This window comes from Odocoileus virginianus, chromosome 6, assembly GCF_023699985.2.
Source record: "Odocoileus virginianus isolate 20LAN1187 ecotype Illinois chromosome 6, Ovbor_1.2, whole genome shotgun sequence".
NCBI classification, from domain to species: Eukaryota; Metazoa; Chordata; class Mammalia; order Artiodactyla; family Cervidae; genus Odocoileus; species Odocoileus virginianus.
The window spans coordinates 63,618,205-63,641,204 of record NC_069679.1 but is presented as its reverse complement, the minus strand read 5'-3'; the positions used below and the strand labels follow the sequence as shown (position 1 = coordinate 63,641,204).

General features: G+C 37.8%; 1 protein-coding gene across 9 annotated transcripts in view; it reads right to left on the bottom strand.

The window, feature by feature from the left end:
• The window catches only part of SYNE2 (spectrin repeat containing nuclear envelope protein 2), a 316,121-nt gene that overhangs the window by 172,372 nt on the left and 120,749 nt on the right, over positions 1-23,000 (bottom strand). For all 9 annotated transcript variants that reach the window (XM_070469450.1, XM_070469452.1, XM_070469451.1 and 6 more), the window contains exons 24-34: positions 20,817-21,028; positions 20,551-20,641; positions 19,606-19,724; positions 19,014-19,140; positions 16,692-16,849; positions 15,729-15,876; positions 14,311-14,921; positions 11,687-11,866; positions 9,614-9,764; positions 1,466-1,624; positions 667-828 (exon numbers count right to left, since the gene is read on the bottom strand). In XM_070469450.1, coding sequence (XP_070325551.1) covers positions 667-828; positions 1,466-1,624; positions 9,614-9,764; positions 11,687-11,866; positions 14,311-14,921; positions 15,729-15,876; positions 16,692-16,849; positions 19,014-19,140; positions 19,606-19,724; positions 20,551-20,641; positions 20,817-21,028 — 2,118 coding nt within the window. The remainder of the gene's footprint in view (positions 1-666; positions 829-1,465; positions 1,625-9,613; positions 9,765-11,686; positions 11,867-14,310; positions 14,922-15,728; positions 15,877-16,691; positions 16,850-19,013; positions 19,141-19,605; positions 19,725-20,550; positions 20,642-20,816; positions 21,029-23,000) is intronic.

Below are 23,000 nucleotides of genomic sequence, written 5' to 3'. Positions count from 1 at the left end.
GTCTTTTCCAAAAGTATAAAAATGGATATATGAACTTAAAAGTGAATAAAGTGACCAAAATTAGAGAAAAAAAGATTTGAAGCATCAGACTTGGTATATTGTAAAGTCATCATGCATGCATACATACATTTTTATATTACATTGAACCACATATAACTGCACGACTCTCTTCATCTCTTCCTCTGAGGCCATCCATGTGCCTATCCATATATACTTTTCTCTTAATAAAGAGACAGCTACCTGTTTCACTATTTTATGTCTCTTTGTTGAAATTCTTTTCCAAAAAACACAAGAGCCAGAGCGTAGCTTCTAGTCACTAGTTGCTGGTGGTCTAGTAGTTAAGATACAGCGCCCTCACTACTATAGCACAGGTTCATTCCCAGCCATAGAACTAAGATCCTACTTCAAGCTGCCACACACTTGACCCATCCCCAAGGTCACTTTTACCTATGAACCTCCAGGTTGTCTATGAACACACATTAATACCTGCTAACATCTTCCTGGATTACCACAAAGAAGACAATGGAATTCAGGTCTCCTTTGAGGAATAAGGAAAGAAAGAAAAGATTTCTTTGTGACTTCTCTATCCCTCTTCAAGAAAGCAAACTTGATAGTAAAATGCCAATGTCTATAAAAAGGACATATGTTCTATTTCTGCTCAATTACCTTCAGTTTTTCTGTTTCCTCTTCAGTCAGTTGATGTAATTCCAATTCTTGAAGGACCTTTTCAGTCCACTCATCAATTCCATTTTTTAAGTAAAAAAGTTTGTCCCATAAAGCTAGAGCTCGACCAAGATTTTCATAGTAGTCCTCTGTCTTCTCATTTATCTGCCATAATTAAAAAATAAAAATAATGCATTGAATGCTAAAAAGTATAAGAACCACTGTTTCAATAAAACACAACTTTAAGATAAAATTTTAGATTACCTTTATTTGCTAAATTATTTGCTTTATTTATCAATAAAAAGTTTGCTTTAATATACCATGTAGTTCATTATTCTATAAAAATAACTTAGCTGATTTGCTGCAGTTTATAAACAACTGAAAGAAATAGTCTTCCTCATATCTACACCACAATAATAAAAGAAGCTTTCAAAAATCCAGCTCAAAATATACAAATTCTTAATTTGTAATTCATAAAGTATCATTACTACTCAACCAAAAATTAGTAAATAAATACAAAGCTGAACATCAATAACCTGCATAGATGAGTAATATATTAACTAGTTTATTTTAAATAAGTTGAGTATGCACTTGTAGATCTTAGAGTATGGACCCATTTCTTAGTAGTACCTAACTCTGGGGTAAAGTTAAATCCTAAGTAATAAATTTTATATTATTTGAACATTTTTTATAATAAGTACTTTTGAACTTTGTAATTAGATAAAAACATTAAAGATGCAAAATAAAAGATCAATCTAATTGTTATAAAGCAGAATTTCTAGTCAATCAAATTATCACTTACATCAAGCCATCTATCCACAATAATATTAGCTTCCTTCTCAAAAGGAGGCTCTTCAAAAGTTCTCATTTTATTTAGATGAAACTGCAGATTTTTGCAGATCTGGTTAATCTTGTCTACAACTTCTAAGTGTTCATTAAATTCTTCTTTAACAACTTCAATCTGTAAAAGTGATATGAAACCTGTTTTGATATACTGACACAAACCGGTAAGGCTTATTGTTCCAGTTTTCAACAAAAAATTATTAGAATCCTGAACTTCTGGTTTAATAATAATCCTACACCCAAATTCCTCGTCCCACTCTGCATGATGAAATATTTATAATAGTCTAAAACTATGTTTCTAGTCAAATGAAATAATATTCTACCAAAAAAGTCACCTCTATTCAGTGGTCTGAAAAATGACAGCTCCTAGACTGCTCCAGTAGGAACCATTTTTGTAATTTTGAAGAACCTAAGTGCTCATCTGATTAAAACAGACAAAGCTCTAAAACATCAATAATATGACTTCTAGTTTAATCTTTCATGATTTTAACTCCCACATCATTTCTAACATAGAAGGTGAAACACTATCAAAAGGCCAATGATTTTAAATTACAAAATAAAATTTGAGCATTGAGTAATGCAATTCTAATGTTTCCACTCAATTTACCAAGCTTACACAAGCATTTTTAATGATTATATAAAACTTGAAAATAGTGATTTCTCATAAATAAAATACTAAAAATTATATCCTCATGGGGGACGGGACTTCCATTTCTGGGAATATGCAGTGAACATAATTTTCCTTATTCCCATTAAGTACAACTAAAAACCCTGGACATCACCTACAAAACAGACTTAAAACTAAAAAGTGAGGAGATAAAGGAGGGAGTATGGCTGGGGGTATCAGCTCCTGAAGCCAGCCGGGTGATGAGTTCCCTGAATTTTCCTTTTCCCTTGCATATCCCAGAGTGTGTGCTGGAGAAGTCAGAACCTGGCAATATCCATGTGTACAGACCAAGAAAAATCTTTTCTCTTCAGCCAAAGAACCAGGAATAGGACAACGCAGCAAAACAGAAAACTTTTAGGAAATACCCACTGGAGCAAAATACCTTAGAAAACACGTGGCCCAACCCCATCCTGTACCAGCAAAGGTCAAGCAGAGAGCCTAGATCACCACCATCTCCAGGTAGTAACAGGAGCCCCACTGTCCCCCAGCCAGGAGAAAGAAGGCCAAGCAGAGCTCAGACTTTCATTCCTGCTGAGGAGTCACACACACACACACACGCATGCACACTCATGATGTCAGGGATGGCTCCATAAGGAGCTGTAAAGAGGATCCAGGGAGGCAGCAGTGGAACCTTGCGGAAATCGAGAATGCCCACCCTCAACCAGTAACAAGGAAGCCTCTATTTCGGGTGCCATGAAATTGTCTTTATTTGTGGACAACATGATTATCTGTGTCAGAAAGCCCACAGAATCTACAAAAACAGCCCTAGAACTGATATGTTGGTTCAGGAAGGTCACAGGATACAAGATAAACATATAAAAATAGATTGCATTTCTCAGTTGTAATATATAGTGAAACTGTATGTAACTTTGTTTTGTATTTTCCAAGTCTCCTGTAAATGTGTTATCAAACTTTGATAATTTAAAAAAGTAAAAAAGGGAAAAAATCCAAAACTCAGGGAAAAAGACATGCACAATATTCAGAGAAAACTCAAATTCAAAAAGATATATGCATCCCAATATTTACTGCAGCACTATTTACAATAGCCAAGACACAGAAGCAGCCTAAATGTCCATCAACAGAGGAATGGATTAAGAAGATGTGGCACCTATATACAATGGAATATTACTCAGTTATAAAAAATGAAATAATGCCATTTGCAGCAACAAGATGGACCTAGAAATTATCATATAAGTGAAGTAAGTCAAACAGAAAAAGACAAATCTCATATGATATTACTTGTATGTGAAATCTACAAAAAAAATTATACAAATGAACTTATGTACAAGACAGAAACAGACACACAGACATAGAGAACAAACTTAGGGTTACCAAAGGGGAAGGGAAATGGGGAGGGATAAATCAGGAGTCAGGGATTAGCAGATACACACTACTATATAGCAAAACCAATAGATAACCAACAAGGTACTACAGTACAGCACGGGGAACTATACTCAACATCTTGTAATAACCTGTAATGGAAAAGAATCTGAAAAAAAATTTTAAATCTACTGTATTTCTTTATACTAACAATGAATACATGGACACTAAAATTTTTAATATAATATCATCCACAATTACTCAAAAATAAAATAGGTGTAAATCTAACAAAACATATACAGTGATTATATGCTGAAAACTATAAAATGCCAATTAAAAAATCAAAGATCTAGATAAATGCAGACATACTAAGTTCAAGGATCAGAAGACAACATAGTAAAACTATCAATTTTCCTGAAACCAATGGACAAGTTTAATACAATTATTATCAAATCCTAGTAGCATTTTTTGTAGATATAGACAGGATTATTTTAAAATTTATATGGAATAAGGGAACTATAATAGCTAATACATTTGAAAAAAGAAGAAAAAAGTGGGAAGTTTACTTGATTTTAAAACTTATCACGTAGGTACAGTAATAAAGATTATATCAATTGGCAGAGGGACAGACACACAGATCAATAGATCAAAGTGAACCCAACAAATAACTCAACTGATTTCTCACAAAGATGAAAAAGCAATTTAAGGGAGAAATGGGAATCTTTTCAACATATGGTGCTGGAGCAACTGGACATTTACAAACAAAAACATGAGCCTTGACCAAAGTTTCATACCTTATACAAAAACTGATTCAAAATGGATGACGAACTTAAATGTCAATCATAACACCATAAAACTTCTAGAAAAAGAAATAAGAGAAAATCTTCGGGATCTTGTGCCAGGCAAATAATTCTGAGACTTTGACACCAAAAGTACAATCTATGAAAGGAAAAACTGATAAACCAACCTTTACCAAAATTTTAATCTTTTGTTTGCAAAGACCCTGTTAGGGAGGTAAAAAGACAAGATACAGTTTGGGAGGAAATATTTGCAAATCATATATCAGACAAGTGACCAGTGTGTAGAATATATATACATATATAAACTCTCAAAACTCGACAGTTAAAAGAAAAAATGATCTAATTAGAAAATGAGCAAAAGATATGAAAAGAGATTTCTGCAAAGATGACATTCAGATGGGAAATGAGCACAAGAAAAGCTGATTGATACCACTAGCAATTAGGAAAATGCCAATGAAAACCACAGAGCGATACCACTACATGTGTATAAAAATGAAAAAACAAAAAGATGTCTACTGCTGGTAAAGATGTGCAGAAACTGGATCCCCCTCATACATTGCTGGTAGGAATGTAAAATGGTACAGCCGCTCTGGAAAACAGTTTGAAAAATTAACACACAACCCAGGAACTATACTCCAGGGCATTTATTCCTGACAAATAAAGACACACACACACACACACACACACACACCCTATACCAATATTTATAGCAGCTTTAGAAGTATAAAGCTTTATAACAGCTCAAAACTAGAAACAATCCAGATGTCCTTTGGAAGTGACCATTAAACCAGCTGTGGAATCCCACCCAGCAAGAAAAGAGAACAAATTATCAATGTATGGAAGAGCCTGGACGAATCTCCAGAAAATTATGCTGAATGAAAATAACCAAGCCCTAAAGGTTGTGTTTTAGGCTTCCCTGTGGCTCAGCTGGTAAGGAATCCACCGGCAATGTGGGAAACCTGGGTTGGGAAGATCCCCTGGAGAAGGGAAAGGCTACCCCCTCCAGTATTCTGGCCTGGAGAATGCCATGGACTGTATAGTCCATGGGGTCACAAAGGTTATGCACTGTATGATTTCATTTATATAACATTTTTTGCAATGACAAAATTACAGAAATGAAGAACATTATTAGTGGTTGTGAGGAGGTGGGAGCAAGAGGGAAATGGTAGGGCTATAAGATGACCACATCAGGTATCATGTGGTGATGGAAGTGTTCTTTCTCTTGATTGTATCATTGTCTGCAATCTGACTGCAATATTGTACTATAGCTATACCAGACATTACCATTGGGAAAACTTAGTAAAGTGTACACAGGATCTCTCTGTATTATGTCTTATAACTGTATGGGAATCTACAATTATTTCAAATTAAAAGTTCAATTTAAAAAATTAAATTTACTTAAACGTTTTAAATGAAAAAAAAAAAACAAAACAAAACTGGGCAGTCTCTGTCTCCAGACCTGAAGTTGACTAATACTTTGGCAGAGCGGAGATGTAGACTCTGGTGTTTTTTTTTCCTACCCATTCAGGACACTTTACATTGAGCATAATAGACACTTGCTCAATTAAATGAAAAAAATATATATATATATGCATATACATATATATATATGTATCCTGTTTTTTATTACATTCAAAGAGCTTTGTTGTTACACTGACACAGGCCATTCGTGGGTGATGATAAAAGCAAGAGCAGGAGAGGACACCTCTAGTATTGACAGGAGCTGCAGGTTTTGTCCTACAATGAATGGAAGGAGTAAATAAAGGAAACCAGATACCTCTAACATTTCCCAAACTTTAATAGTCCCCTGACATTCTAGCCTTCCAGTCTTACTTTTGCACTTCTGCCTTTCATTAAAGAGAGTGGAAATTCGGCACCGTACCCTAGATAAACATCCAGGTTTCTATGGTTTTTAAGGACAAAAGTTCTCAGTGGTATCATATTTCAGCCACTGGTGCAAAGTATCATGGAAATACATATGCCAGAGGTCGACTGTTTTCTCAAGACCATACCTAAGTCATCACAAAATTAACAGAGAGTTACATTAACAGCTGGTACCACAATTTGCTTTTTCCAGACAGGTAAAAAAAAGCATTAGAGAAAATGATCAAACGCAAGTGTACTTCTATATCTCCCATACAAAATGATACATTATTTCAGCAAATATACAAAGATACCATGCAAGATATAAGATTCTCAATCTAACAGTAAAAACCTGGACATTTATACATTTCTTAAATATAATTACTTGTTTCATTAATTTCAAGATATTCTTGTGAGTAAATCTTTACACTTTAGAAAGAGGTATAAAGTTAGCCATTTTTTACTTCTACAATACACGTTTCAAATATGTCTTCAGTCAGGGAAGACAATAATATGATTGAAACACAACTTTGTAATCAGACAGGCTGAGCTTAAATAATAATTCTGTCACTTATTAGCCATATAATCTTTGGAAAGTTATTTAACCTCTATCCTTACTTTATTTCTTTGTTTACAGAGAAAGTTGCTAACCTGTCCAGCCAAGCTGGGCGTGGGGGGCAGGGGGTGGTAAGGCTGTGCCATCACAGTGGGCCTGGTAGGTGGAACATCAAGCCAGAGAGGATTATTCTCAAGACTTAAGGTTTACTTCTGTTTGTCTTGTTAGGTTTTGGACTTACCTAGGGGGACCCAATAATTCTTTCCTCTTTTCTATTCCTCTATTTTGAAGTGGATGTCTATCCTATACCTGTCCCACCACTATATTTTTGAAAGCATATAATTTGTTGAAACTGTATATACTGTACAGAAGCTGTACTGTATACGAAAGTGAATAAACAGAAATCTCAATTAAACAGAGTCAGGAGACCAGATGGGGTAGCAGAGCCCAATAGGAAGAAAGATTCCTTTATCGGCAAGGCCTTAGTCAACGAAAGGCCATGAACTGTTTACTGCTGGCTGCCCAACTTCCTTTTCCCCCATATAAAAGCATTCTCCTTTCATTGCTGTGTGAGGACCTGCACATGACTGCAATAGTTGCAGACCCCAAAATGCAATTCTATGTTGATCCTGAACGAATCCCTCTTTACTGGTGGAATTTCTGTCAGTCTATCTGTTTTAGATAAACAAGAGGAATTTCCCTCAAAATGAACCAAACCTTAAGTTTCACTCATATCTAATTTAGGTGAGATGCTGGACTTTTCTGGAGAAAGTTAAGACTTCTAGGGCTACATATGTATACCTATGGCTGATTCATGTTGATACATGGCAGAAACCAACACAATATTATAAAGCAATTCCTCCAATTAAAAATAAATTAATTTTAAAAAGACTTCTAGGGCTTATGGGAAAGAATGAAAAACTTTACATGTAAGAAGTACATGTTTTGGGTCAAGGGCAGAATGTTATAAACTGTGAGAACTGTCTTCAGAATGATACAAAACAAATCTATGTTGTTTATAAGCCTCCCCACAGTCTATGGTAATTTTTTTAACACAGCCCAAGTGGAAAAAAGACAATAGCCATTAGAGGGGCTAATTATGGCAGAGGGATCAAGACCTGAACCTAGATTCCCAGCAGAAGGACTCACCCAGGAGAGGGGCTTACTGCCTGAGGGAGAAAGAAGTTTTATTAGTCAGATAAATAACTTGCCCAGAAAGCATATTGTACCATTAATGGGTTGATTAAGTACTAGGTACTCTGCAGGCCCTTTCCAGATGCTACCTCACCTAATCAGGAAAGCAGCAGCTTTCTGCTGTTAACAGGATCCCACTCAATGGGACAAAGGCAGGACTTCAGGACTGGGGAGGATTCGCACAAACCAAGAATAGCTGCAAGTCAAGAGGGATTTGCTCTCTGGTCAGTTTGAAAGGCAGGGACTCAGGATCTGTGAGTATCTAAGGCAGAGACCTGGATCCTGAAACAAGAGCACAGGCTGGAAAATGGATGCTGGGGGCGGAGTAGAAAAGTAGCTGTGTGAACTGGGACATGTTTTAGACAAAGACTGAATTGTCCTTAAGAATCTGGTCTACAGGCATACCTCAGAGACCTTGCAGGTTTGGGTCCAGACCATGGAAGTAAAGGAAGCATTGCAATAACACAAGTCATGTGAATATCTTAGTTTCCAGACGCATTTAAAATTTTTGTTTCCATTACACTGCAGTCCATGATGTGTGCAATAGCATTATGTCTTAAACAATGTACATACCTTAATTTAAAAATACTTCACTGCTAAGAAAAACTCTGACCATTCTCTGAATCTTTAGCAAGCCATAACTTTTGCTGGTGAAGGGTTTGAAATACTGTGAGAATTACCAAAATGTGATACAGAGACACAAAGAGAAAATGCTTTTGGAAAAATGGTATCGATTGACTTGCTGGACAAAGGGTTGCCACAGATTTTAAATTTGTAAAAGACACAATAAAGCGAAGTCTAATAAAACGAAGTATGTCTGTATATAAGCTTCATTAATGTTGCTCTCAGTCATTGGAAAGTTTAATAAAATTGCTTTCTAACAGCCAGGTGTATCAAGTAGATGATATTTCACACATCCCTCTGACTCTCTGACAGCACTTCAGTATAGAGTACTCAGAAAACCAAGAGGAGATGTAATTTTCTGGTGTATAAGAATACAGTGTAACATATTCTTTTCTAAGTACTCCATTCTTCTGCCACTCTGGTTGATAACCACATAAAATCATAGAAAACAATGACATCTAGTGTCCAAAAATATAATTCTTCTTAGACTATAAAGTTGTGATTGGCAAGGCTATTAACACAGATGGAGCAACTTAGAGATAAGCTCACACATCTTTACAGAAAGCGAAGAAATAAAAAGATAATTTTTTCTTTATCCACTCAGTTCAGTTCAGTTCAGTTCAGTTCAGTTGCTCAGTCGTGTCCGACTCTTTGCGACCCCATGAATCGCAGCACGCCAGACCTCCCTGTCCATCACAAACTCCCGGAGTTTACTCACTAACAACCGATGTTAGGGATTTTCCTAGTACACTCTTCTCTTAAGGCTGTGGTGAGGTTCCTCTTAGGTAGAAAGTCAGTGCACAGACTGTTCCAACCTTTCAGCAAGGGCAAGCCCAGGCTCAAACAGAACCATACCACCAATATCAAAACCCAAACAGATGCAACCCAGTATTAACTTGGGGACCAACTTTTTTCAAGCCCTGGGGATAAATTCAATAAATTCTTGTATACGTGGTAAAACAGAGTCCCTAATAACTACTTCTAAACTACATTTTGAAAATGATTTCACTGATAACCTTCTCTCTATTGTCAGGCTTGCAATCGAGGCCGCTGTGTAAAGTTTCCTTTGGAATTTGGACTCACCTCTGCTATCCTTTTCTTCAAGTTCTCCTTTCCCATGTAGGAAGCCTGGAGGGAGATGACATTCTCTTCTTTTTGAATCAATGTTGTCAGGACACTTTTAAAATTCTGATACTGTTTTAAGAGCTCCAAAACTCTTTCACATTGGTCAAGGCTATGAAAAAAATAACACGACTAAATTTCTGAAAGTTACAAAACCATTCTTTCTCTTTGCAGTATGCTATAAAAATAACCTAATAAGTTATAGAAGGATTTTTCCTCTAGACATGGTTTATAATATTGTTTTACAATTTAACCCAAGAATGATGGTATATTTAATTATTTGACAAATGGATGGTCTAAATAAGGACTAGATTACTATTTTCACCAGGTCACTATTAAAAAGTTACCAGATGTAAGCTCCTGACAGAAACATAGGATTCACAACCTTAAGGAATCAGCACCTCGATTTCATCATTAACTAAAAAATATCTTGGAAAATGATGCCTCTTTAGCATTATTTTTGGATATTGTTTCAGTGTTAATTCAGTATGATTCAATGTCTAATTCAACTCATTATAGATTTTAGCCTTTTTAAAAAAAAAAAAACGCTTAAGTAGAAAAGATGTTGCGGCAGTTAAAAGACAGCTGGTTTCTATTTATGGCTGGGTAAAATCAGTCATGTGACCTTAAGTAAATTACTCAGGCTCTGTGGACCTCACTTCTTTCCTCTGTAAAATTCAAGAGCGGACTAGATCAAACACCACAGACAGGCTTCATCTTGAATAGTGTATACTCAGGTTCCAGCAGGAAGCAGAAGGCATACTCAGATGGAGTTCTGTGGCAGGAGGACCTCTGAGGATGGAGTTAAGGGAAACCACAGGGGAGCTAAGGCACCTACAGACTAACCTTTCCAATAACAGAGGCACCACCTGGCCTCCAGAGGAAAGAGGAAAGTGCCCTGAGCCAAAGAGGGAGCCACAAGAGCGGTCAGAGCCTCTGCTGAAAAGGGCGGGGGTTAAGACCACCTTGATTTCTCTCTCTTCTTGCTCACGAATCTCTTACTAGTCCCTCCCACTTCTTAACCCAACTGGAACCCTTGGCTTGAGTGGTACGGTCCCTAGAATGGTCAGCCTTCCCGGCCGCTCCCACCCTCAGGCAGAAAGGAAAGGAAGATAACGATGTAGACTCATCCAGCTGCACTGCCAACCGGGACTGGTGAGCATTGACTGCTACAAAATTAAGAAAACTTCTGAGCCTTGTCCAGGCTCTGTAGGAAAGATGGTGGTAATTGACTGACACCTGTCAATCAAGTAGAGAGGTGTGGAAGAGCAATGCCCCCAACTCCCAAAGACATCTACGTCCTCATCCCTGGATCCTGCGAACACCTTACAAATACAGCAAAAGGAACTCTGCAGATGTGACCAGATTAAGGAGCTTAAAGTAGGGACATTTTCCCGGATTATCTGAATGGGTGCAGTATAATGACAAGGCCCTTATACGATGTAGACAGGAGGGTCAGAGTCAGAAGGAGATGTGATAACAAAAGCAGAGATGAAAGAAAGACAGAGATTGAGATCTGAAGATGCTACTCTGCTAGCCTTAAAGTGGAAGGGGACACAAGCCAAGGAATATAACAGGCGGCCTCCAGAAAAGGGAAAAGGCAAGGAAATAGATTCTCTCCTAGAGATTCCAGAAAGGAACGCAGCTTGATTGTAGGTCTTCCAACCTCCAGACTGTACGATAAGTTTATGTTGCCTTTAAGCCACTACATTTGTGGTCATTTATTACAGAAGCAACAGAAAACTAATACAAGTGGGGCAATAGTAATTATAAATACACTATATATTTGTCCTCTAAACTCTTAAATTCATTTGCCCATAACCTAGGATTCCAGGTCTTGCCCCAGACATTGGCCTAGTGAGCTTAGTGTGAAGCTCTTAAGTTGGCCTCTCCTTGAGGCCGAAGGGCTGTGTTATCAACATACAAATTCCAAAAAGTTAACTGTGCCACAGACAATTTTTCAGATTTGGGAGAGTTTTTCTTTTAATTCTCTATTTTAAAATTTTAGCAGGTGGAGGAATTTTTTTTCCTTACCATTCTGTGACCAAGGTTTTTGCATTCTCCCACAAGACTGCTGTGTCCTGGCACCTTTGACTCAAGGCTTTGTCTCTGCCATCTTTGAATTGAGGAAGAGAATTCACCATTTCTTGCAAGTGTTTCTTCTCTTCTTCATATTCATCTAGGTCCTTATCCAGTCTGATTAACGATTTTCTCCTTGAACATGAGAGAGAAGAGTTTAACTGCCAAGTATCAATACTGGCCAATTTTGATTCAATACAAATATGGGTAATTCGTGGAGCACACTAACTTTAAGTTGCCCTCATGAGATTTATGCCAATATCACACATTCCTATGACAGAGTTCAGGAGGATCTGCATTTCCAGAACTAGTTTGTGTTTTAAATAGAACAGACATACAAAACCATGAGCAGTAACATTTCTCAGTGATGAATACACTTATAAAGGGTGTATATATGCATATGAGAAAAAAGAAAGAGAATATGTGTGCATGGGTGGGATAGAAAGGATGATATGGAGAGAATAAGAGAGACAAATGGCAGAACACTGCAAACCCCTCAGGCAGGGCACAAGGGGGTAAAAAGAAAGGGGACTGCAAATGTGTACAAAAAGCCCCCCAAAACAAGGAAGAGTCATTTGAACTAAGGGTTTTAACATACAAATTAACCCTGGCAGGGCTAACTCCATTTGCTTAGGTCTAAATTGCTTTTATCAGATACTCTCTCTGTCTCTACTTCCTCTCTTCCAATTCTCTACTGAATCCACTCCAGTAAGGCACTCACTCCTCTAAGACTGCTTGTCAAGCTACCTAGTAACTTTCACATTGCTAATCCCATGTCCCAATCTCCATCATGTCCTTCCTTCAACAATAGGCAGCATATGACACAGCTAATAGCTTCTCCTCATTGAAAGGCCTTTTCACTTGACCTCCAGGATTCTCTTGACTTCCCTTCAAAATCATTGCAGACAGTGACTGCAGCCATGAAATTAAAAGACACTTGCTCCTTGGAAGAAAAGCTATGACAAACATATAGACAGGATTACTTTGTAACATGCATATGCAAACCTAGAGACATTACTTTGACGACAAAGGTCCATATAGTCAAAGCTATGGTTTTCCCAGTAGTCACATATGGATGTGAGAGTTGGACATAAAGAAAGTTGAGCACCAAATAATTAATGCTTTTGAACTATGGTGTTGGAGAAGACTCTTGAGAGTCCCTTGAATTGCAAGGTCAAACCATCAATCCTGAAGAGATCAATCTTGAATATACACTGGAAGGACTGATGCTGAAGTTGAAGCTCCAATACTTTGGCCACCTGATGCAAAAAACTGACTGATGCTGGGAAAGATTGAAGGTAGGAGGAGAAGGGGACAACAGAGGATGAGATGGTTGGATGACATCACCGACTCGATGGACATGAATTTGAGCAAGCTCCGAGAGACGGTGAAAGCCTTCTCTGTCAGAGTGTGCCTAATGACCACGTTTGAATTGTAACCACCTCCTCCTTCTCTGCTTAAGTTTTCCCCAGAGCCTTTATCACCAGTGCACATACTGCATATCTTCTTCTTTCCACTAGATAATAAGCTCTACAAAGGGCAAGAATTTGTGTCTGCTATATCCCCAGGACCTAAAACAGTGCCTGGCTTGTTCTATTGATAACTCAATTAAAAATGAAAGCAACTTACCATCTATCAACGTGTAGTTTTCACTTATAAATTAATATTTATTACTAATTTATGTATAAATCTATAATAAATGTATTAACAATCAATAACTAAATCAGTTCCATGCCTCATTAAGAACTGGAGCACTGCAGAAACAGACGTCTCGTTGACATGGAGAGCTCAGGGAGATTTCAGAGGGAAGAGCTTAATCAGCTAAAGAGCCTGGGAGAGCACTGAGCCTGAGGGATTAGAGGTGTACAGAAGAAGAGCCAGAAAAAGGGAGAGGTTTAGAAGGGGGAGGGGTGCTCCACAAAAGTAACTCTTTTGCGAACTTTTGCTAACAATTTCATTTTCAGGCTCTGAATGCCAGAATTAGAGCAGCAGCACTCACATAGAAGGCTGCCAACTTTGGAGACTCTCCAAAGTCAACACTAACTTTAGTTTACCTATTAAGCTCAGTCCCCTGCATTCCCACTCAGTCCCCCACCTAATCCTGCTGGGAAGAGGGGAAGGGACTCAAATACTGAAGGAAGAAGTAAGGACAAGGTGGCATGTGCATCTTCACTTGTCTATCATCAAATGTGTGTAGTTCCCCAAGACTTCCCCCATCAAGAGAACTCCATAATAAATACACAGCAGTCAAGAGACTTTTCAGGAACTCATGGATCTTATACATGTCTTTTTTCACTCTTCCTTCGTCCAGAAGAATGAAAACTTTAAAGAAAAAAAATTATTTCCCTATCAAACTGAAAAAAAAAAGAAAAAAATTACATAACACTTTGTAAAGGCATAATATCAACAAAAAGAAAGTTTGTCTGAAAAGTCTACAAAAAAGAATGCTGAACCCTGAATAGAGGAGGATGGAACAGAAGTTGAAAGATATAGGAAGCATTTATTTCACCTAATGGATACTTGAAAAAAAAAAAAACAGAAAAATGTCATCTTGCATGGAGATGGATAAAAATACCTACCTTTGCTTTATTGCTGGAACAGTTGGATCCTTCAGGCCAATTTTACTGATTTGATTATGCACATCTTGAATATTTTTCAGGAGTTCATCATTCTTAAAAATACAAGCCCTTAGTAATTTGTCTTCTTCAGTGACTTCCTCCTGCCCACCAGAACAATGTGTCTTAGATAAGTTTTTGGACAAAGCATCCAGAAGTTTTTCACAGGAGGTGTTTTCACCCTGTTCAGAGTCTTTAATGCTTATACCAAGCATCTTCAAACGCTCATCCAAATGTCTGGCCTTATCTCTCATCTGACGAATTTCCCTCTCTTTATTTTCCACCGTCAAAGTATTTGTTGGTACCACCTGTGAATCTGAGGCTGAATGGTCTGTAAGAAGCTCACCAGAGAGTTCAGTTGCTCTCAGAGAAGCCAAAAAGTCTTCCAGAGCTTTGAGAGTATCTTTACTCTTCTGTACTCTGTGGTTCATTTCTTCCAGTTGCGTTCTGTGTTTCAGGATAATATTCTGTGCTGCAAGCAGGTCATGGGGGTGTGATTCCTTTAATGCAACGTTGCCTGACTGTCCCAAATTCTTACATGTTTCAATCTGTTTTACTATGGAATCTTGGATATTCTAAAATAAAGGTAATAAGAAAAGCTGAAAGACTGAGGTAGAAAAAAGAAAGACTGTATAACAGAAACTAACCCAGAATTACGTCACTAGATTTGATCTAGAAAATTGCTTCTCAATTTAACCAAGGTTGACAGTTTTGACAGAAGGAACATTTTAATTACAAATGATCCAATGACCCAGTTGTTTTCTTATCTGATAGCCTTCCTGATGTTTTGGTCTCCAAAAGAAAAGAGGTATATCAAATTACCGATGCAATGAAAATAATTACAGATTGATCTGCTGAGACATCTGTTTATAATTTGAAAAATAAAACAAATATTTTCAATTTAAGATGAGATTTGGAATAAGTAAACTACAGAATATGACAATTTAAGCATATGAGTCTATACAGATATTTAGGATTTCAGTCACTGGAGTAGGCATTCATTACCAAGCCTTCATTTATTTAAAAGCTTTTTATTTTGTACTGGGATATAGCCAATTAATAATGCTGTGATGGTTTCAGGTGAACCATGAAGGGACTCGGCCATACACATGGCTGTATCCATTCTTCCCCAAACTCTCAGCAAACCTTCGTTTTTAATTCAAAGAAAATACATAATTATTTACTCCAAGGTAACTACTTCTGAACTGGCGAGGAATTAAAGAGTTGAGAAATAAATAAAAGTCTATATTATTGAAGGTTTTTCTGTCATGGTTTATATTCTAAAGAAATACTATTGATGTTTAATAAAAAAATCCATTAACATATATAAATCTCTGAAGAACTGATAATTCCATAAATATACTGTGAGAATTTAAATTTACCCTCAGGTTTTGATAAATGTCATCAGCATCAGTGAGATGAAATTCCTGAATGGCCATTTCACAGAGCAGTAGGTCTGTGTTGCAGAGAAGCAGCGCCTCCTTCTCCACGGGTAACACCATCTGCAGTACAGTCTCTAAAGACTCCATTCTGGGTGAAAAACAAGCCAGACATTAGGGGGAAACACAGCAGAAAGTCATCCTATAAAACATATCAATGCCATTATTAACCAAGAACAGAAAACCATTATTCGATGAAAATACATACAATAATATGCATAGATCATCACATTAAAAAGTCAAACCCAATGATCCACAATGGCAAAGAATGAGCTATTTGCTATATCCAAGTATTTTTGATAATTTAACTGATACTGCACTAAACAGAAAACTGGTGTAAAACATACTAAGCTTTTCCCTCCCTTTTGACATAAAATACTTGGATGTAATAGAACCTTGCCTTGGTGACAAAGAAACTCATATAAATACTAATTATTTGATTAGTGGGAATATAATAGCCTTCAAAGACTAAGCTAATTAATAACTTGAAATGTGTGAATCTGGATAAGTAGAATGTAGACTCCAAGCCTCAGTTTCATCTGATGTCAAATGGGTAGATGTGCTGGAATATGTAAAGAAAAAACAATAGCACTCTCATTCTAGAAATGAGGAAATCAAGGCTCAGAAGTAATGTGATGTGCCCAAATGCAGGCTCAAGGAGAGACAGTGGGAAGCACAGCCTGTGGAACTCAAATAGACTTTAAGTTCCACTTAAGTTTCTGGCTGGTGTGGCTTGGTTTTATGATTTAACCTCCTTCAGTAGCAGTTTCCTCATCAGCTTCTCTTATGGCTGCTGTGACAATTAAATTACACACTTAGTAAATATAATACTAACCTTGCTTAAAACAGCATTAACAAATTCAGCAAATTTAGTAAATGCATGGTTAATAGATCCCAGAATGATACCTGGACTTAAGAGTCATCTGAAGCTCTCTTTCTTTCTCCTTTAATTTGTCTCTTGCCTTAACTATAAAAGGCTTCTTAATGTCACTCTCAAGCTCTTCTAACTTCAATGAAGTGATTTCAAACTCTTCCCAGCAAGCAGCAGTTTCATTTTTTAAGACCTGTGTGGAATGCATAATTTATTAATGAATGGGTTAATAGGCACAATTATTCTATTCTTACAAAATGAAACATTCACAACTGTGGGCACAGTTTCACATGAAGACACATTGGAAAAGATATCTTCCAACCATCTATAAGTAAACTGTCCTTCAGAGAACAATTACATTAACTGTGCTCTCAGAGGATCCACTGAAAGAAGTCAAGGGAATCAGCAACATGACTTTTTTTTTCCATTTATTTTTATTAGTTGGAGGCTAATTACTTTACCTGCAATATGACTTTCAAAGAATCCAACCCCCCTTCCTGAAGTGAGATACTCAGAATACAACTCAGAAAGACACACAGAGAAGGAAGGACAGATATTCTATTAGATATTCTAGTTTTCTCTAGATGATCATTTTTCTCCTTAAACTAAAACTGCAGCAAAACAGAATCATTTCTGTCAAATGAGAAGTGAATAAAATTAATTTATGATTTATTATCAAACATCTAAACTTCTATACTATTCCAAATCTTTATCTTGGTTCTATTTTTTTAAAAGAAGGCACTACTATAAAATCTGAGTGTTCATCAGCATCATTTGTCCTTCACTTTCCCCAAGGATTAGTACAGTTTTTCTAATCAACTTATTATTCAGTCACAGGAGTAAGGTCTCAAGGCGATTTCTTGATTGTGATGAAAACCTGCTAAATTCATCACTTGAACAACAGAGATTTTCACACGTGAATTTTGCTTGTTCAGATGGAAAATAGAAAGGAGCCATTTGGTAGAATGTGAGTCAGGAACTGGCATCTTTGAAGGAAGATAACTAGAAAATATCAGAGGCATTGAAGGAAGAACCCATGGCCTTTTCACCACTGGATATGCCTTCTCTAAGGGTTCACGCTAATGTACCTCCAAACATACAAGGGTGCTGCACAGGAATGCCGATTATTGTCTAAATAAGAAACATACTTTTAAAAAGTAATTAATTAATTTTTGGTTGCACTGGGTTCTCATTGCTGTGCATAGGCTTCCTCTAGTTGCACTGCAGGGGTTTCTCTCTGCAGAGGCTTCTCTTGTTGCAGAGCGTGGGCTCTAGGGCAAGTAGGGCTCAGTATTTGCAGCACACGGGCTCAGGAGTTGCAGCGTTTGGGCTTATTTGTCCCGTGGTATGTGGAATCCTCCCAGACCAAGGATCAGAACCCACGCTCTCTGCACTGGCAGGCAAATTATCAATCAGCGGACCACAAGGGAATTCCAAGGAAGATATTTATTTGTAGAACTTACAGTTGGTATGCCCACCACTAGATTGTTTTTTCTGCAGCTCCTGAGTCAGACGCAATACTTCCTCTGAAGGCTCTCCATAAGATCACCCATCACGTACTGTGAACAGTCCCTCACTACCTGCCCCTTCCTTACTGACCAACATCAAACAGATAATGTGACAATTAGTTAAGATGATAGCTGGCTGAAACAGAAATTCAGAGTGGCTGATTTTTCACATATCCTTAATTTTAGAGCAAACCAGAAGGTGTATTGGTTGAAATAACCTTCAAACATACTGTTTCAACCAATTCATCTGAAGCCTTCATCTCCATCCCAAACACAATCCAAACTTCTCATCTGATAAAATATCAAACTAGAGCATGAGCAATAAATTAGGACCTGGAACTAAACTCTTTACTGGGTTTGGGTGTCTTTCTGAAAAATGGGTGACAGAACATTCTTCAGAAACATCTAGCATCTGGGACCTCAACAAAAATGGTGGTGTAATACTTAGGGTCTCTTTATTTTCTGTATTTAGGGTGCTATTATTTTCTTTTGTAATAAACATTTTTAATGATTTTTTTTAAGATTTATTTTTATGTATTATTTATTTTTGGCTGCCCTGGGTTTTCATTGCTGCCTGTGGGCTTTCTCTAGTCGTGGGCACCAAGGCTACTCTCTAGTTGTGGTGGTTTCTCTCGCTGTGAAGCAGACTCTAGGCACACAGGCTTTAGCAGTTGTGGCACACAGGCTAAGCTGCCCCTGGCATGTAGGATCTTCCCAGACTAGGGACTGAACCCATGTCCCCTGCACTGGCATGCAGATTCTTAACCACTGGACCACTACGGAAACCCTATGGTGGTATTATTTTCTAATAAAAGATAAAATTCCTCTAGTAACATTTTCAGTATTTACCTGTAGATCTGTCAGTTTGTCCTGTAGACAAACACTACTCCTTTCACTGTCACTAGAGAAATCAGAAGTAATTCTGGCAATGCTTTTTTGCAGGTGAAGTTCAAGAGTGTTTTGGTGTGTATCATACCTGGGAGAAAATTAAATGCAAAGTTATTGATTTTTAAAATAAGATCCCCAAATTTTTAAAATTACTGTCAACTGTCCATAGGAAAGCCCGGGGAATTCTGCTTAAGATATTGGACTACAGGCAAAAATTATGACCAAAGGAAAATAAAAACTTACTAAAGTATACCGTATCTGCACTGATAAAAGATTTTTGCTGGATTTTCTAGTTGTTTAAAAAGAGTTTACCTCTCCTTAACATACACACAATACTATACATAAAATAGATCACCAGCAAGGATTTACTGTATGGCACAGAGAACTATACCAATATTTTTAACAACCTATAAGGGAAAAGAATCTGAAAAAGAATATATACATATATATGTAGGTATGTGTATCTGAATCATTTTCTGTACCCCTGAAACTAACACAATATTGTAAATCAACTATACTTCAAATAAAAATCTTTTTTTAAAAAACAGTTTACCTCTCTAGTAAACTCTCAGTAGAGGTACTGTAACCCTTTTCATATTTCTCCATGATGCTTTCCTCCTGTTGAGGCTTAAACTTGGATTCCAGGTTAAAATTCTGAACCAATTCCATTGCCTAAGCAAACACACAAAAGAGTAAACATACTATCTTCAACATACTTAATTACCTGGAAAAGATAAACAGTTCTGTGATACAAATGGATATCATTGATTCTTTATACCCCAAACCTCAGCTCAGAGACAGGTCTTCCCGTAGGACACAGGAGATTTATCAGGCTGATTCTCACCTTCTAATTGGTATGCCAGCAGGGTAGAGGCGTTCTCCCAACCCCTAAGCACTGTCTCTGTTTGTGACCACATAGCCATCCATGGTCAAGGTCAGACAGAAGCACAGCATTGCACGCAGGAGCAGACCTCTGAAACAAGTATACCTCATTCCTGCCCCACACCTCTGACTGGCAGCCTGGACTCACAGCAAATCCCCACTAAGCTAGAACTCAAGAATTTGGAAAATCCAATTCCCAAAGGAAGTAAAAGCCATTATAATGATAAAAAGACAAATGACAAAAAAAAAAAAAAATGACAAATGAACCAGTTCATCTCTGATGCTGAAGCATCTGTGCAGATTAGGCTCAACTTTCTTGTGTTCTAGAAAGTAACGCACGTAGGCAGCATGTATTCATAATGGTTCCAAATGGTCACTTTTGGAAAGAACTGCTTGTGTCCTCAGGGGAAGATCAAGTTACCATCACCGTGGTTTTGGTTTGTTGTATTCTAATTCTTTGAAAAGCAGTCATCCTTACATTATTTAAGTGAGAATTCTCAGCTGATAGAAACAATCAGATAATTAAAACCAATACTCAATGAGAAGTGGATTATTGTACTCTTGGTAGTTTTTCTTATTGGGTTTACTTCTAAAACACATTATCCAGATTTAACACCTTTTCAGCTGATGGCTGACTGTCTGATTTTGCAGATGGCACCTCGCTGAGGGTATTCCCTCCTCCATTCTCAGATGCATCCGTGGTTCCCCTAGGAAGGAATCAAAATTGCATATTAAAATATCGGGAGAAAAAAATGAAGCCTAAGAGAGAATAAATAACATTCAGTGTCCTGTGCCTTCAGAAAGGTACATGATAAAGATAAGATAAAGAAAGGCTTTATCTTATTTCTCCCTGATATGTAGCTATCCTCATGAGGCACTGACTTGTTTCTCGATGTGCCTCCCAAGGTGGGCTGCAGTGTCACATGGATCTCGGAAGCACATTTCCGAAGCCTCTCTATCTTCTGCTCGTAGTCTTTGAGCGCTCTCCTCACTTCTTGTTGACTCTTCTGAGAAGTCAGCTCCTCACACAGCTCCCGCAGGACATCCATGTGATGATCAAGCTGGTACAGGCTGCCTTCCTCAGAAAAGCAGGCCTGATTGAGGAAATAAAGTGGGAAATGTGTTTCCAATGAGTTTACGTGATTAGTCCATGAGGAGTAGAAGTGAACAGATGTGTGTGGCTTTAACAACACATTCTTTTATAAGCCCCTCCAGTGTGCCTGGTGTGGGAGTGGACACTGGAAACAAAGACGAGGCATTGGCCCTGAAGGGATTCGCCACAGCCTAGTGATGGAATGAAGGAAACCAGAACACGTCACCCCAACATATGCCTCTCTGGCACAAAAGGAAATTTTTTTTAATTGAAGCATGGTTAATTTACAATAGAGCTCCCCTGGTGCTCAGATGGTAAAGCGTGTGCCTACAACGCAGGAGACCGGGGTTCAATCCCTGGGTCGGGAAGATCTCCTGGAAGGAAATAGCAACCCACTCCTGTATTCTTGCCTGGAAAATCCCATGGATGGAGGAACCTGGTAGGCTACAGTCCACGGGATTGCAAAGAGTCGGACACGACTGAGCGACTTCACTTTCTTTCTAATTTACAATGTTGAGTTAGTTTCTGCTATACAGATAAGTGATTCAGTCATATATAAAATTCCCTCTGCATTTACTTCTTCTTCTTTTAAAAGTATTTATTTATTTATTTGGCTATGTCAGGTCTTAGTTGCGACATGAGGGATCGCCATTGTGTATCCAGGATCCTTGCAGCGAATGGACTCTAGTTCTGTCTCATGGGCTCTGGAACTCTAGAGCTTCAGTAGTGGGGGTGAGCAGTCTTAGTTACTTCACTTCATGTGGGATCTCAGTTCCCCAGCCATGGATTGAACCCATTTCCCCTGCATTGGAAGGTGGATTCTTAAGCACTAAACCACCAGGGAAGTCCCTTTTCTGCTTCTTATTTGCCTTCAGCTCAAAATAATTTTCATGTCATAAATCATAATGAAGAACAATATATACAATATGCAAATTAATATTTTTTTAAAAAGCAGTAAATGCAGTAAATGCATATATATATGACTGAATCACTTGTCTATATAGCAGAAACTAACACAACATTGTAAATTAACCATGCTTCAATTTAAAAAATTCCTTTTCTGTCAAAGAGGCATATGTTGGGGTGATGTGTTCTGGTTTCCTTCATTCCATCATTAGGCTGTGGCGAATCCCTTTAGGGCCAACTGCCAGCAATATGTCTATATTATTCTTCATTATGACTCCCTAGAGTTCTGGAGCCCATGAGACACAACTATAGTCCATTAGCCGCAAGGATCCTGGATACACAACAGAGATCCCTCATACTGCAACTAAGACCTGATGTAGCCAAACAAATAAATAAATATTTTTTTTAAAAAGAAGCAGCAGAAAAAAAAAAGCAGCAGCAGCAGCAGTAAATGCAGAGAGAATTCCCTGGCGGTCCAGTGGCTAGGACTCAGCGCTTTCACTCCTGGGGCCCAGGGTTCAATCCCTGGATCGAGAACTAAGATCCGGCCAGCTGCACAGTGTGGTCAAAAAATAAAACAGAAAAAGGCTTCTCCTTTTCTGCCTAAAGGCAAGAAATAAAGCTCCTTTTACTGGAGACAAGAGTTTTATCAGTCCAGAGATGGGACCAAAGGAATCTGCAACAAAGCTTGTACCCTAACGCTTCTCTTCCTAGTTATTTCTTCACCATTTCACTACCCCTAGCCCAAACTTCTCTGTCTTGTCAATTCTTCACAAATGTATTGTTTCTTTGTCTGAAAGGTACACAAGATTCCTGCTCCAGTCACTTCTTTGGGTCATTATGCCCTTATGAAGTTTCCAAAGCACATTTAAAAAATTCAAGGAAATATGTATGCTTTTCTCCCATTAATCTCTTTGTCAGTTCAATTTCCAGATCCAACCGAGGATCTTAAAGAGTCAAGGAAAGCTTATTCCTTCCCCACAGTAACCACACAAATAATGAGCATACAGCATGACAAGGGACACCACCTGCCTTAAGCAGTCGAGAAAACCCTCTTCACATGAGGG